The following is a 15264-nucleotide window of genomic DNA, read 5'->3' as shown; positions in this document are numbered from 1 at the left end:
CCTTTCCCTCTGCAAGATTAGAAGCCAGTAGCACCCCTTGTACTGGGCATTGTGTAATGGGACATGTCCCTCCTCTCCTGTCCCATCCAGGCCCACAGCCCCAGACAGTGCTGGTGATAGGTTGCTGAATAAAATGCATGTTTTTAATTTTTATTATGGCAGCTGCTTTGAGTGTAAACCAAATGTAGTCTTCTGTGTACTGAGGTCTGGCCACATAGGGTTAGACCAAAGGTCCTTCAATCCTTTCCCGTGGAGTGGTCAAAAGCAAATGCCTAGGGAAACAATAAGCAAAATAGGATAAATAAATTGTGCCCCAGCCCATTATAGCCACAGCTGGCTGGTGCCTTTCCTCATGCTCCAAAATATGTCTTCACTTCAAATCAGTAAACCAGATGGATGGGAAAATATTGCTTAGATTAGCGAAATGAGCCCCCAGGTTGCAGAGCTTGTGATTCCCTCCCCCCCACCCGCGCCCCGACATCTGGGGGGATGTTTTGCCCCTAAATTAGCCTTGACAAAGTCAGGAAAAAAATTAATTATTTTTAAAATGAAAAAAAAAAATAATTCAGAACTCCCCCACCAACAAAAGAAGAACAGAACTCAACTGCTAGTCAGATCAAAGTAATCCTAAATATGCCCTTCTGCAGCAAAGCTTCACATCTCTCCTTGCTGGCTGGTTTTGATTGCCTCTGCGCAGAAATAAAAGGAAGCGCAAAGGCTTCGTTTGGATCTCCCAGGCTCCCATTATATTGGTGCCGCTCTGCTGCCTTCAATGAGTTTATTCTTAATTTATATCCCTCCGAGGGGCCAGAATCAGGCCCCTGATAGCTGTTCTCCCCAGCAGTATAAAACCAGGGGACAGAAGTCTGTTCTTCATTGCGTGAATGCAGACGAGGAGGAGCTTTGCGGAGAGAGCGATCTGCTGCCTGGTTGGGTTCGGGTGGCTGTGACCGGGATGGGGGATCTGCTGCGAGGTCTTTGTTGTTCACATCTGCTGGCTTTTGGCTGCTCTTGGGTGCTTCCCTACCGAAACTGCTGAGTGCTTAGAGCAGAAAGTGAGGGAAATATTGAATCTGCAACCAAACGTGTCCCCTCCTCCCAAAAACCTCGTTGCATGTTGCAATTGCAGCTCCTTTCCCCTTTGCTTATTGCACTTTTTTTTCTGCAACGGGCAATTGCAGCTCCTTTCCCCTTTGCTTATTGCACTTTTTTTTTGCAACGGGCAATTGCAGCTCCTTTCCCCTTTGCCTGTTGCACTTTTTTTCTGCAACGGGCAGGCCAGCTGCTCCCCAACCCTCTCAGCCTGCCCCTGCTGCACGGTTAGAATTAAATAATCAGGTCCCAAGTGCCTCTGTGCAGCTTCCAGCTTGCCTGGAGGTCCGTGGCTGCTCGTAGAGCATTTTTCAGCAGTTCCCCCATCCTTATAATAAATCTTTTATAAATCTAAGCCTCTCCCTTACTCCAAGGAGTGCGTCAGTCATCTTTTAATGCCAACTGCCTTTCATCCTGCCCTCAGAAGTACATTAATATCTGAAAGTCCAAAAAAAACCCCTAGCTATTTATCGGTAGCTTTCCTTGCAGTGGGCTGGGAGGGCCCTGTTAGCACGCTGCCAGGTGAAGGCAGCACCACTGCCTGTTGGCGCTCAGCATCACCCCCTGTCCTGGCCCCTGCCTGCACACCAGTGGGCAGGCTGCGGGGGTCTCAGCCAGGGACATTTTGTTGAAGTCACTGGCAACTGAATTAAAGAGGAGTTTTCTTCTCCCCACCCCATCTTTATTCATCCTGTCCAGGTGTGGTTTATAAACAAATAGATATGATTTAAACCACATAATTGACATATAGCTTTGAAGATAATGCAGCCCTAAGCAGCAATCAAGCAATCAGCCTGATTGTAAGCACTTGATGCGTGTCTGGACCTCGCGGAGAAAGCATATGATGGGACTTTAGGCTGGAAATGCTCGGGTTTTATTTCACAAATATCTTCCATTTGGCTCAAATTAACTGAACTGCACTGTTCCACTGGCGGAAAGCTGAAGTAATTCCTTAAACTTTAGATTTCTGTGGATGTACTTGACCCTGGACAGAGCAGCCGGGCTGCAGCCCTGGCTGAGCGGCCCCGCTGAGCCCTGGTCCTCGTCCAGACTCTAACGCTGAATAGAGAGGCATGATGGAGGTTCACTGTTCGCCTTTGTTATCTGATTTAGCCCATGAACTGCAAGCTGCAACAATTAGCCAAACCCCAAAATATCTTTGGCATTAAAATTGGACAAAAGGAATATAAAGAAGCATTCTGTGCTGCTGACGCATTACCATTCACTACAAATCCCCATGATAAATACCAGAACTGCTTTGAATAATAGATACTTCTGGAAACCTTCAGCTCGCAAAATGAACTGGACCGAGTCACAGCTGTTACTCCGTGTCCAGCGACTGGGGCAGCAATCGTCGTTCTCACCGCAGCTTTGAGCAGACACCTGATTTTTATCCATTTATTTACCTTTGTTAGATCTAGGGGTCATTAAACTAACTAGGCTGCTTGAAGGGATAACACAACCCCAAGGATGCATGCTCTATTAAATACATTTTAGAGAAAAGGGAGCAGTTCTGACTCCTTGCCTGGAGTTGGAAAAGGGATGTAAAAACAGCCAGAACAGCCAGGACATGGGGAAAACCTACTGGTGTGCCATGGCGTGGTCTGTGTTTGTGTAGAAAAGGGAGGAAAGGACGGCCGGCTGAAGGAGAGGGGTGGTAAGATCGACCTTTTTTTTTTTTTTTGGTTCTTCAAACTTTTCTTGTTAGTTTTACAAGGTGGTTTTCATTTTCTGAAGAGCTGAGGTTGTCACCGCATGCTTTCATTAAAATGGACACTACACTAGCTATTACCCATCGCTAATGAGACCCCTGGCTGAGTGCGTATAGGAAAAGAAAGCACTTCCTCCATTCCACTCAATTACCCTAACAAATCCCATTTTTACAGTCCGGAGTACCTCCAACTGCTAGCAGTTTGGCTCCGAACAAATTTCCCCCCTCCCTGTTTCCAGGACAAAATAATTTAAAAGTGCCTCAGCCCTGGGGTCTGGGTACTCCTGGGGTGCAAGCAGCGATTCTGGCACTGCGCTTCACACCTCTCGGTGTGCTCGCAGCTCTGAGCATCTGCAGGAGAAAGTTTCAAAGAGCCCGTGCTGCCACGTTCCCCTCCTGCCTAAGCCCAGGTGAGAAATAAGCAGAGAAATTCTCTAAGCAGAGAAATAAGGGTCATGTAAGAACAAGGATTCTGTTTTATGTATCTGTAAATGCAAAGCACCACGGTGCCATGGCACACACTGGTTGTCCGTGCGCAAGGCCCTGGCGCTGCAGTGTCAATTGGATTAAAGATCGTGGCCTCCCCTTGGAGACCTGTGGATGAGAATGCGACAAACCTAATCCCGAGGCTGCTGCAGCTGGGATGAGGCTTCCCCTCAGCATCCAGTTTTTCATATCATCTGTTGACCTGTTGGCTAAGGCTTTTAGAATCTGCCCTCCTGGCCTTAAAGGACCTTGCAGACAGTCTGAAACATAAGTATGTGTGGCTGAGGATGCGCTGTGGTTTCAAGTAGGAATTAATTTGCAGAGCTGGATGGCCCATGTTCATGCAGAAGGTCAGACTGGCCATGATGTTCCCTTCTGGCTTTGTAATCTCCCATCTAATCTGTTCATGCTGAATGAGAGGCAGATGCTTGCCATTGCGTTCTGCTGGGACCAAACCTCAGGTTCCAAATGATTTCTTCAGCTTTCCAGTGGTGCATGGGCATAGGGCTTGGCCCAGCCAGCAGCAGGGATCCCTCCCTCCACTCCCCTTATAACCTCTGACATGAGCATTTTATATTCTTTAAAAAAAAGCAAAACAACAAAATGCCCCCCAAACCCTTAGAAGATTCAGGCAAGCATCTGATGAGTATCTGGAGGGCCTGAGGCTGGTCAGAGATGGTCATCAGTCCTCTGGGCAAGCATTTTCTTTATCATGTTTATTCTCTTGGCTAACTGTGTGCCAGATGCAGTTATTTGTGGAGAAAGAAGCAAGACCAAACCCTATGAGCTTACAGGGATGGCATAGCCCTTGCCTGGCTGCCAGAGCTCCTTCCCCTGCCCCGCAGGGTCTTTTTTGGGGGAGATAATTTTATTTCAGCATTGCTGAGCGCTTGGAGATATATGTTCAGTGAAAAATTGCCCTGAGTCCTTTGCTTGGAAGTTTTGGGGGTTTATTGTTTTAAGAGTTCTGTTTTCTTCCCAATCTGCTGTACGTTTTCCTCCTAGAGCAAAAGGGACCGCATGAAGGCGTGGATACGGGCACGTCTTCCCGCCTGCTGCAAAGAGAGGGACTCCTGGTCGATCTACATCTTCGCCCCTCACTCAAGGTAAGGCATCGTGCTGGAGCAGCAGCGGCGTGCCAGGCATGGATGTCCTCGTTACAATGGCTCACTCTGCCCATCTATCCCAGCTGGGTCTCTGTACGTCAGTTCTCAAAACTCCCAGCCCTTCCCCTGCTCTGGCGCTACATCAGGGTTACACAGCAAATGGCCACCAGCGGCAGGGAGCGGGGTGGGCATGGCCCTGGAGTAGGAGCATCCAGTAGAGACCTGTAGTCCCGGGCATGGCTGCAGCTTTATCAAGTTCATCACTTGCTTTGTCAGTGATGCCAGCGCTCTGCAAGGTTTTCACTTGATGGAGCGTGGGAAGTTTGAAGCAAGGGGGAGAGGTGCTGCATTAAGCAGAGTGATCTGAGTTTACCCCTGCTGCACACTTACAGCAAAGGACACTCATTGACCTCCTCATCCTAACCCTCAGCCTGGACTTATTTGCCCTCCCCCTTCCCTTCTTCCCTCTCCCAACAGCCCCCAGGGAACACCTCTCCTTGCCTGCAGATCCCCGGCTCTGCCCTTCCCGCAGCCCAGCCACGCTGGAGCCGTCCGGGCTCCACGCTTTCCTACACGTTCCTCTGGCCATGCACCCACATGCGACGAGGGTTTTCCATGGTTGAGGGGGTGGGCCCTGGACAGCATTCGAGTTCATTCATACAAAGATTAGAGAGATTTTCAGAAACAGACTTTGGGAAATGTAATACGGTATTATAAATCCTGGGTCAGTATACAGCCATCTGTCACAATAAATAGCTTCTGTTCCTTTGTTCCATGTGCGCTCAACCCTTATGGGCTTGCTGGGAGTATTTCTTCCTTTATTTAAGCTAAACCTGAGCACTGCAGACCAGGTAGGTGGTCGGATCCAAACCTGGCCGCATGTCCGAGTTGTTGAAGCAGATGCTGTTTCAAGTGACCCAAAGCCCCTATGGGCTTGAAATTTGTGGACCAATTCTGTAGCTCAGCTCCTTTTCTATTCGTACCCTGCTCTGCCTGCAGCTCCGACAGGGAGGGGATTGGGAGATTGTAGCTCATCTGCTTTGTGAGCAGAGGGCTCGATTCCCCTGCCATGCCTCGAGCTGCTGCATTTCTCCCCAGTCAGTCGAGCATTAATAGCTAGTCTGTGTGTCCTCTTTTTTTTTTTTTTTTTTTTTCTTTTCTTCTTTCTCGGCAGATTCCGTCTGATGTGCAATAAAATCATCACACACAAGATGTTTGATCATATCGTCTTGGTGATCATTTTCCTGAACTGCATTACCATTGCCATGGAACGACCCAAAATTGAGCCTCACAGCGCTGTGAGTTTCTGAGGTTAACGTTTTCTTCTGCTCTTTGTGGAGCCCAACACCCATGGCTTGGACCCCACTGCTGTGCGTTTGGTCTCACTTTTTTTCTCTATTTTTGAAATTGGAAGCTGCCAACAACACCCCCTGCGTATCCTTTGAATTAGGTACAGCAACTCTCCCGGTCCTTACCCAGAGTCCTATTAAAGTACAAGAGCAGAGCTTATGTCCTGCAATATATCGAATCTCCCATTTCTGCAAGTACGATGAAGGTTTTAACACATGACATAAGCGTGACATCTGTCTCGGTTTCCTTCTCTGAGAAACCTTCAAACACTTTTCCTCTCTCAACACAATGTTCGTTTCCTCCATCTGTTCTCCACGGGCACTTATGTGTGGTGCGAAGGCAATGGGGGAAACTGTTCATTTCATACTTTTCTCTCCCCTTTGTGTATCAGATTTGTTGTGACACAAGAAAAAACTGAATCGATACATGCACTGTAGTGCCATTTCCCAAAACCTTTTTGTTTTAAAAGACTACATAAGGATTTCTCAAACCAGACCCTCATGGCACCAACAGCCATCAATCAGAGGGGCAGAATCATCCTATAGCTCTTTCATTTTAGCATAGATTGTGGTTGAGAGATACGCTGGGCTCTCGCTGATGTGTTGCAAACGACTGCTCATATCGCAATCCTATAGAATCCTGGTTTGTTGATGTAGGCGTGTCAGGCTGTTCATTTTTGTGGATCTTCAATGTAAGACCTTAAAACTGGAATCTTGGCTGCTCTGTGCCTATTTTAAGCGTTCTCTAGTAGTCCTCCTTACCGTAATAGTTTGCCCAGCAGTCCCTCCCCAAAATCCTTTTATTTTTTCTTTTGGTTATCATGCCGTTGTGGTGTACCAACTCACAGCTGCAAGAGGAGAGCAGGACTCCCCGCCAGCCAGTCTAACTGGATGAAATCACCCTGCTGTTCCCTTAAATGGGGCACCCTGAGCATGTCCCTTGAAATCCCAAATGCTTCCTTGGAGCCCCTTGCTGTGTCCTCTGAGAATCAGCGTTCACCAAGGCTGGCTCCAAAAGGAACTGTAGTTACAGAGATGGAAGGAATGGGGTTACATGCAGAAGTCAGAGGAGTCCACAGCAAAGAGCTGTAGAACCAGTACTTCATACGGGACAGGAGGAGCTTGAGCTGTGGTGGTTTGGGTGTTAGAAGAGTGCAGAGAAGGAAGGAGTCAGGGTCTGGTGTGAGGCTCATCAGCATCAGGCTATAACCAAAGGAACTGAAATGGGTCATCCAGGGCTGGTGCTGAGCTGGACCGTGATCTGGGAGCAGCAGAGAGCAGAGAAGGGGGATGCTGAGTGGTGGGGCGGGGAGGAGGGGAGCCAGGAGGCATGCGTGGGCCCTGCCTGCACTGATGGAGCTCTCATCTGGAAACCGAGAGAGTTAGTTTAGCTTGAGTTGTTTAAAATAATTGTACTTTGCTTCCCCAAGCTGTGGATTTTCTAGCTGCTTCAAGCGAGTTGTCTTTCCCTGTCCCAGTTTCGGCTGGCTTATCAGAACAGGGGATGTTGTTGCTAGCCAACATGCACTCCCCGTTGCAGTGTGCGACATGGGCCAGAGAGATTATCCTTCAAAATAGCCATGTGCTTGCCAGAGAGGAATGTAATATCCTCAGTCTTTCCTCCATACTATTGCTTTTTTATCTCCAGCTCCACAAGCAGGTCCCTACCCTCTTTCTCCTGCATGATGCCTACACCTCTGCAGCAGTCTTTTGTGTGGCCGTCAGCTAACGGCCAGAGATGTTTCCTATCACAGCTCAGGCAATCACAGTGCAGGTCTAGGACCTAATTAATTATGGACCCAGTATGGAAACAAGCTACTCTGTGGTTCCTGAGTCACTTTCAGTAAATCATGATCTGGCAAGTGAGAGAGTTGCCAAGGTGTTTTGTCTTGTTTAAATTGCATCTCATTTTGAGCGAGAGATCTGCATCTCTTACAGGACTGCTCTGTAGGGAGCAGCAGAAATAAATCCAAAATTGTTATTAACAGAACTGGGGCCAGTTCAACTGTATGCGCACATGTATACATGCACACACATCATCTTTCCTCCAGCCTTCACCTTCTGCTGTCCATTTCTCAGTACAGGCAATCAGAGATTGCTCGGGGATTAGGGGGGAAAGTGTAATTTATTTAATGATCATCATTAAACCGAAAGGTTTCTGCTAACTACAGATAGGGAACCAGTCCATAGTCTCATCTGTAATCACTAGCCGCTGTTGCAGAGTGGGGGCAGTGAGGACTGCATGGTCTGGTGGGTAGCGCAGGGGACTGGGAGATGAGACTATTTGGCTTCATGCCAGGTCTAGCCTGTGGCTTTGGGCAAGCGAATCAACCTTTTGGGGGTAAGTCTCAGCTGCCATAAGCCCCCCGAGCTTCTCTGGGCTTTGGTGGAGCTGTGACAACTCCTGCCAGCTGTGCTTCCGCATCCCGCGGGTCCTGCTCGCACCACGGCGCAGCCACTCTAATATTGACTTAATTTCTAGGAGAATTGGGAGCTCAGTGATATTTGCACTGTGCAGAGATGTCTGCAGGTGAGGGGCAGGGGGAGATTTGCCAGGCATTCTCCTGGGGGGTGGGTGGGTTTGGGGCGGGGTGGGGGGGGGTAGGGGGTGGGTTTGGGGACCGGCCTCTGCCCCTGTCCATGGTGCTGACGCCGGCGCTGGCGGTGCTGAGCCGGGCGGGGCGTTATTGCCCGAATATTTGGATTTTCCCTCTTTGCAAACAAACGGGCCGAGACTTGGTTCAGCACAGAAGCTGGAGAACAGTTAGCGACCGCCCAAATGCGCGCAGTGAGATGTATAGCTGCGGAGAGCAGGCTATAAAACCTTGTCTCTCGTTTTCTTTTTCATAGGAACGGATTTTCCTAACGCTCTCCAACTACATCTTTACAGTTATCTTCTTGACTGAGATGACAGTTAAGGTAAATGAAGCTGGAGGATGAGTGTGCCTGTATTATATCAGAGATATTTTATTATGATGGACTTCAAAACCCCCTAGTTCTACCAGCTACCAGCAAGGTGTATGTTGTCCTCTTCTGAATCGTATTTAAATACCCACCACATGCTTATTCTGAGCACGTTTTACAGCAGAACAGTTTCACTGAAGTTGCTGTTGATTTACACCATTATATGAGCAAGGGATGCTTCAATTCAGCAATCCTCCCTCATTCACCAAAGCTCTTGAGCACAAGCTTAACTTCAGCCATGCATGCAAGCCTCATTGTCTTCAACAACCAGTTGTCCTCAACAACCTAAGCAGCTATGTGCTTTCCTGGGGAGGGAGAGACTTAAGCACGTCAAAACACTTTGCTGGATTTGAGGCAGGAGACTCAGGAACCCATTGCTGTAAATCTCTCTTGTGTAATTCATAATCATCTCACAGAACAATTGCTCTCTCTTCGGGAAGTTTCTCTAGTTTCTTTATTTGCAAAGCTTGTAAATGACTGCTTAGGGTCAGCTACTCTGAACCTTTATGCTAGCAGTCTATAGGAATAAAATACGATCTAATGTTTTATGCTAAACATGTTAGTAACAGTTTTGTGCGGCTAGGTTTAGCTGCATTAAAAATACATCAGCTGTAAGGGACAATCTGGGATGCTTCTGCAGAGGTATTTTTACAATTCTTGCAATATAACACTTTGCTGATTTGTCTAATTAGGCTTCTGTACTGCAAAGAAAATGGACTCTCAGACTTGTATCTGTAAATGATGCATTCTCAGCAGGTTGCTAACTGGAAGAAATGTATTGGATGCAATAGTCATGATTTGTTGCAACTTGGTGTCCGGGCAGGTGGTGGCACTAGGCTTGTGTTTTGGGGAGAAGGCCTACTTGAAAAGCAGCTGGAACGTGCTAGATGGGGTGCTGGTTCTCATCTCCGTCATTGACATCCTGGTCTCGATGGTGTCAGACAGCGGCACGAAAATCCTGGGGATGCTGCGGGTTTTGAGACTGCTGAGGACGCTGCGGCCTTTAAGGTAAGGAGAGGATGGGCAAGACCTAAAAGTGTGTAGGGTGCGTGTGCCAAAGGGGGGAGCTGAGCCCATCCTGCAAGCAGCAGCAGCATTTGTCCAAGGCAAGGGGCAGGTGAGGCAAGGGCATGGCACCCATCACCAGTGTTGTGCCCAGCCTCCTGCTGCTCTGCAGACAGTGAGTGCCCAAGAGTCCTGCAGAGCCACAAGGAGCCCTAGGCACTCGCTGTGTTTTTGGGACCAGCCCCAAGTGCAGTAGTAAACTGATCAATGCCTCTTTTGCTCGTTAAAACACACTTCCCCTGCTATTTGTGTTCTCATTTGCTCTGTGTAAAGTGCAGCTTAACAGCTTCTTCTCCCCCTTTCCTTCAGGCAGTCAATGGCTTTCGTAACAAAGAAGGAAATTAGTAGCAGGTGGCAGATCATTTTTAAGGAAGCAGAGGCTCAACTGTTGCTTAACCTAAAATGCAAAGAAGCTTTTTTTCCCTCAGTTACCCATTAATTTTACAGATACGTTTATTTTGAAAATTGCCCAGACAAGATGAAAGCCATTGTCCTGCTAACTCAGTCCCCCATGTCTGACAGCAGGCAGTATCCCATGCTCCAGGGGCAGGCACCCCTCTGACAAGAACCTGCCCAAGCATCAGCCTTTTCCAAACAGGCATCTGTTTTGTCCTGTACCCCAAGGCATGAAGGTTTCTCTCCATGCTAAATGCAGTCCCTCTTTAATACTATTGTTGCCGCTCTTGTTATGCGGCAGCTAATAAACCTTCCTGCTCAAAGCATCTTTGTGTGCCTGTCATATCTTACTGCTGCTTCCTTCATGAAAGGTTTGCTTTGAGTCAGGATTTTCTCTTTCAGGACAGAAAAATAGGACCCTGCCTCTGACAGAAAATGTTGTTTTACTACCCCTGTGTGAATAATAAGTCTAAATAACAATGGCTGTGCCTATAAATCTATCTTTCAAATATTCTCAACAGCTATGAAAGACATTCTGTTACGTTGGGGGATGTGTATGTGGTACCTGGTGAGTTTTAGGGTGTAAGCTGATTTTAATAATTTTCATCTGGATAGATAGTGCCATTGGTGTGGTTCGGCTCCCTGGCCATGTGACTAGACTGCCTTCCTGTGTGACTCCAATTCAGACTTTCTTCATGTGTCCCCTGGCATCTCCATGTCAGCTGCAGTTTCTGGGGGTAGTTTTTGCAAAACTGCTGGTTTGGTAGATCTGCTCTGCTCTTCTGTTTTAGCTAATTTTTGACTCATGTTAAGAAAACCTACAAAATAATCTGGATAGCTCTGAGTAAAAGAAGGATCGATTTCTCATCTCTAAACTGTGGAATGCAAGTTTCTCCTTTGAGGTCGTGTGGTTAAATTGGACCTAGAGGAAGAGGCTTGGGTTGTGCCGAGCCCTGCTAGTCACCTGTCTGACCTAGTAAAAGTCACGTGTGCTTCTTTGTAGAGCTATAGGTCTTCCTGGCTAGGACCTGAGTCTTTTTTTTACTAGAGACTTTCTCTGTAGTCACCTATGTGCATGAATCATCTGCAGTTATGGGGAATAATCCACTGAGTAACTACGGGCTGGAGGAAGACCTGCAATCTGGAGCATGTGCAGGATTAGGCTCTTCCATTGCTATTCCGTTCCTGTTGGCATTTGATGTTTTCTCAGGAGAGTGTGTGAATGTTTTCAGCCAACATGCTGCTTTCTACTACAAAGGAAATGTAAAAAGGCAGCAACAAGCCCATTCCCTAAATATGTTCACAATCAGTTCTATTCCCCTGTAATTAGATTTGTAGGAAATGAAAAAGCAGCCATCAAACTGGGGGCTTTTCAGTAAGTCATAAATCTCCGCATGTGGAAACCCATCTGCCTCCGCGATGCACATCTGGGCTGCCCTGAGCACGCCTCTGCCCGCAGCTGCCCGCGCTGCCTTTGCCGTGGGCTGCACCACCTGGCTCGGGGATCACAGCGTCACTGCCTGGGATGTTCAGCTGGATCAACATGGGATGACAGCTGGGACAGGTGACCTGAGGTCTCCGCACACCGTGGCTCCAGTCCCCTTGTCTCGGTGACGTTCCCTGTGGAGACCGAGTCAAAGTCCTTCCTTTTCAGGGAGGTGTAGGGCAGAGACCAAAGGAAAATCTCCATCCCCCCAAAAAAGGAGCTAACCTGGCTCCTTCTGTCCTCCCTTTCCATGGGCACTCAGGGACAGGGATGCAGGGAGGATGCCCTCAGTGAGAAGCCAAGCCAAGGCTGTGCACGTCACACTCAGCTCGAAAGCAGGGACAGCCCTTGTCGCCTCTGCATTGGTGTTCCTGGTGGATTGTCTGAAGGGGTTCTTGCAAAAGACCTCCCTCGTTCTGTCTTTCATTTTCTCCTGTGAAAACAACCCCGTTGCTTTACACAGCACACAAAACCACACATGCTTGTGCCTTTTGCCCAGGCGTTAAAAAAAAACTGATCTGTGTACCAATCATGGGGGTTTGATTGCATGATTGATTATCAGCCTCCAAATTGAATCCATGAGGATATGAGCCCAGCTTTATGACCCGAATTCCAAAAATATATTCACAAAGGAGCGACATTTAAAGATGTTTCCATGACCCTCTGATGTTTCAGCCAGTAGAGGGATTGTTTATACAATAACATTCCTACCTAATGCGTTCAACCTGCTGTTGTTGGGATCAAGTGTTGTAGCTTAAGATACAAGAGAAATCAAAATTGAAAATGTATTCAGATTTAATGTGGATGGACTTCAGTGCTCTTTTACTCTCTGCAGAGCCTGGGCTTTGACTTCCAAAGCAGATGGATAAATTATTCACTTTTCATACCATTGCAGTATAAAAAAGTAATTTGATAGACTCTTTTCTATCTATCATGTTATCACCTTTGCTATTTTTTTTTAATCTGTGGAGAAAGGTCTTTATTAACGTTGATCTGCTACTTCATCTAAGTGCTACTTCTTCTGAGAGCTCTGATCAGGCTAGCAGGCTTAATGTTGGTAAATGTGATCCAGCTGGATTGAGGCTGGCAGTGGGTTTGGAGTGTCTCACACCAGGGGTTTAACAGCATTCGGAATGCTGAGACCAGCAGAACCAGGAGGAACTCGAGGGATTAACATTTCTCCCCACTAAGAAAAAAAAAAAAAAAGCCAAATGGTCTCATTTCCATTGCCCCATTTGTCACAGGCCTAATACAAACTGGAATTGTCCTGAACGCAACCTCGGCAGGTCTATGGCTCTGGCGTGCCTGGTGGGCTCCAAATCAGCTGCATCCTTCAGTGATAAATTGCAGGAGTGGTGGGTTGGATAATAGGCGTTTACAAGCCTGATATCAGCAGGACCCTGGACAATAGTGATGAGGTGCGGGGATGTATTGGACATGGATGACATATTGGAGGTGGTACTAATAATCTGGAAATGCTGAGGATTTCATTGGCACTTCTTAGAGAGGTCTCAGACTCTCAGGAGAGCAGCAGGAGTCTGTACAGACTTGCCTCGACATTGGATCAGGCCCTTAGTCTGAGGCAGCTCCAAGGTCTGCAGGTTTTCATTAGTCAAACTATTATTTTTCAAAATCTTTTCAAAGTCTTCTCTCCCTGTAGAGCTGGAAACAGCACTGGCATGGAGCTAAACTGGTGGCAGCTTTTACCCTCATGCATTCTCATTTGAGGAATTCCCTGGTTGATCAAAACACAGAAAGCAGCCAAATGCTGCAGTTTCTCAGCCCTTTTTTTCTCCACGCACATGACTTTGCAAAGTCAGTCAAGTAACCTCCTATTTTCTCTCTCCGCTGGATACCAAATAGTATCTCACAAGGGAAATCACTTTATTATTTCTAGAAGAGGCTTTCTTAATAAGTGTTGGAGAAAATTATCAACTTTAGACTCTAGGGGCTAAATTTCTTCCTTGTTCCCCAAAATTTAAGGATGCTCCAGTAGTTCAGACCACAGGCCTTCAATTGAGGAGACCTGACTTTGGTTCCATCCTGTGTGACAGTGGACAGAATACCTAACTCAGGACACATAAAGGCACCAAAGTACCTGATTTCCATTGAAATCATTGGAAATGAGTTGCCTGCATACCCCTGAGGACAAGGCTTGCGGTCCTCCCTTGCCTCAGTTTCCCATCTGTATTTTGGCAGCTGTAGTGTTTCACCCAGGGCTGTGTGAGGGTGATGTGTGAGGGATGGTGAGGTCTTTAGACTATCCGAGGATCCATAAGAGAGATTCAGCCTCAGGTTGTCCAGCCCAACGCTGCTTTGTGCGCTCAGTTGGAGTGGGAAGAGCCCTTGCTCTACGGACACTGGCCGTTAGGCTGGATTAACGGGTTTATTGAGTCAGGCATGCTAACCTGCTGCCCAGCCTCCTCTGCTAGCTGCCCTCGGCTCGGCTCTCGGCCTCTGTGCAGGTACAATGTGGCAGCAGGAGCGGAGCTGCCCCAACGAGGACCACAGCCTGGGCTGGCTCACACTGACCAGGCTCCACGATGCCGAGGCTGCACGGGGACCATGCCGTCCCCTGGGCATCGCAGCCTTCTGCTCCCTGACATCCCACCCCCCAGCTCGTTCTCTAAAGTAGCCCCGATTTGAGCATCAGGAAAGCCGAGGTGTCCGAAATAGGGAGCCACAGCAGCTACCGGGAAGAGACACCCAGCACGAGGAGTAGCAGCATCTGCATTTTGTGTTTCACTGTAAGGGAGTGGATAAAAATACCACCATCTGTTTCTTTTTAAAAATGATAATTGATGAGTTACCCTTGGCACTTTGAATAAATATTTAACCAGAAAAAAGGGAAATCATTTTTAGCTTTTCAGGGTACTGTTTAAAGCCAACAGGTTTTGTAACACCTGGTGCCTGTGCGCTGAGCACTGCAGTTGGTTAAACCCGCCGGCTCTGGGGCAGGAGAGGGTTGGCACAGGCTTGGCTGTGGTCCCAGCTAAGGCCATGCCTGTCGGGCATGTGGATGTGTCCATGGGGACCTCTTCTGGGAGCACCACACTGGGAGGGGAGAGAGGAGGAGAGCTTGGATCCTCTCCAGGCAGCGAAACTCCAACTGTGCTCCAGGTGGTGTGCCCAGACTTGAGGCGAAACAGGAGAGGCAGGGAGAAGACTCCCATAGCAGAGGAGAGAACCAGGCAGAAACAAGGAGGTGGGGAAGTTTGTGGTGCTTTTGAGTGCCAAGTGTTCAAAGGACTCACCAGCCAGTACCCAGAAGCACACAGGCACTTCCCTCCCTCTGGCTTGCACGGCAGGCAGCTATTTCTGCCTTGGGAAAGCACAGTTTCTATGGCATCAGTACAAAATGATTTACAGCGCCAGTGAAATGCTTAATGCCATTTGGCATCGAGAGGAGGGAGGCATGCAACCTCTTCAGGTGCCTTTTTTGGTCCCTCAGCTCTCCACCTTCAGGTCTCTGAGCCTGAATGCCTCGTTCGTCTCGCCCAGCATGGTGAGATGCTTCTCTAAATCACACAAGCCTTATCCTCCCGTTGTAGTGTTGTCCTTGAGAGTACAGTACAGCTTCTCCTTTTTTTTTTTTTTTTAACCTGCTTC

The 15264-nt window shown here is 47.9% G+C and overlaps 1 protein-coding gene across 17 annotated transcripts in view; it reads left to right on the top strand.

Moving 5' to 3' along the window:
- Positions 1-15264, top strand: part of CACNA1G (calcium voltage-gated channel subunit alpha1 G) — a 153630-nt gene that overhangs the window by 94841 nt on the left and 43525 nt on the right. For all 17 annotated transcript variants that reach the window (XR_008822444.1, XR_008822446.1, XR_008822447.1 and 14 more), the window contains 4 exons: positions 4295-4395; positions 5570-5693; positions 8595-8663; positions 9532-9716. Coding sequence is in view for 13 of the 17 variants with exons in the window: in XM_056342265.1 (XP_056198240.1) it covers positions 4295-4395; positions 5570-5693; positions 8595-8663; positions 9532-9716 (479 nt within the window). In the remaining 4 variants the exon portion in view is untranslated. The remainder of the gene's footprint in view (positions 1-4294; positions 4396-5569; positions 5694-8594; positions 8664-9531; positions 9717-15264) is intronic.

The sequence above is a fragment of the Falco biarmicus genome, chromosome 1 (assembly GCF_023638135.1).
Source record: "Falco biarmicus isolate bFalBia1 chromosome 1, bFalBia1.pri, whole genome shotgun sequence".
Lineage (NCBI taxonomy): Eukaryota > Metazoa > Chordata > Aves > Falconiformes > Falconidae > Falco > Falco biarmicus.
Note: the sequence above shows the minus strand (reverse complement) of the source record. Positions and strands in the feature narration are given on the sequence as shown.